This window comes from Formica exsecta, unplaced genomic scaffold (genome assembly GCF_003651465.1).
Source record: "Formica exsecta isolate Colony F162 unplaced genomic scaffold, ASM365146v1 C16344120, whole genome shotgun sequence".
NCBI classification, from domain to species: domain Eukaryota; kingdom Metazoa; phylum Arthropoda; class Insecta; order Hymenoptera; family Formicidae; genus Formica; species Formica exsecta.
In genome coordinates, this window is record NW_021846881.1 from 1 (window position 1) to 801 (window position 801).

Consider the following 801-nt stretch of genomic DNA (forward strand, 5'->3'; position numbering starts at 1 on the left):
AAACTTTCTACTCTTTTTAATATACATCAATATACCGCTTTATGCACTGAGTCGATATTTCGATTGCAGCTCCGATAACGAGTATGCTCTGTCAGAAGTACAGCTGTCGAACGGTGGTTTTTGTGGGAGGACTTTTCTGCGCTCTAGGACTTACAACTAGTTACTTTGCCACGCGATTGATACACCTCTTTTTTACATTCGGAGTGCTGACAGGTTTGTTAAACTTTAATTATGTCTCCTTTCGATACACACACTTTATCTTACATTATCGAGGAAAAAAATATCTTTATAGGTATCGGCGGCGGCTTGTCTACGACGCCGGGTATAATCCTGGTGTCGCAGTACTTCGATAAGCATCGTGCATTGGCAAACGGGATCTGCGTTTCCGGCACTGCCGCGGGTAGCTTCATGTTCCCGCTTCTGATTGAGCTTCTGGTCAAGGATTTCGGTTTCCATGGCACGATATTGCTGCTGGGCGGTTGCATGTTGCATGTATGTGTCAGCGCAACGCTGTACCGGCCACTGGACGAAAATTATGCACCTGAAGAACACATTTTGGCAGAGAAGATGGAGAAAGAAGTGAAAGAACAGGTAATTCTCAATAAATCCAAAGTATTCTCAATTAATATGTATTATACATATTTACCATTGATATCAACATTTAATATCTATATAATTATTAGATATGTCACAGGCTATTATATCTCTTCTTTAATATTATACATATTTTATTAAAAGATCTACGTATTCTCGTGCTAGTCCTTTTTAAATATTTCCCCGTTTTCCTACTATGTCCTTATA

General features: G+C 39.5%; 1 protein-coding gene across 1 annotated transcript; it reads left to right on the forward strand.

Moving 5' to 3' along the window:
* The first annotated feature begins 57 nt into the window (after positions 1 to 57).
* On the forward strand, positions 58 to 795 carry LOC115235564 (monocarboxylate transporter 12-like). Its single transcript, XM_029807482.1, has 2 exons — positions 58 to 213; positions 293 to 795. Exons 1-2 carry the CDS (start codon positions 84 to 86, stop codon positions 733 to 735), a joined length of 573 nt encoding a protein of 190 aa, XP_029663342.1. The 5' UTR covers positions 58 to 83; the 3' UTR covers positions 736 to 795.
* The last annotated feature ends 6 nt before the right edge of the window (positions 796 to 801 follow it).

Coding starts and splice junctions, on each gene's coding strand:
- LOC115235564 (XM_029807482.1), top strand. CDS start 84: ATGCTCTGTCAGAAGTACAGCTGTCGAACGGTGGTTTTTGTGGGAGGA. Junction 214..292: donor TACATTCGGAGTGCTGACAG/GTTTGTTAAACT, acceptor ATATCTTTATAG/GTATCGGCGGCGGCTTGTCT.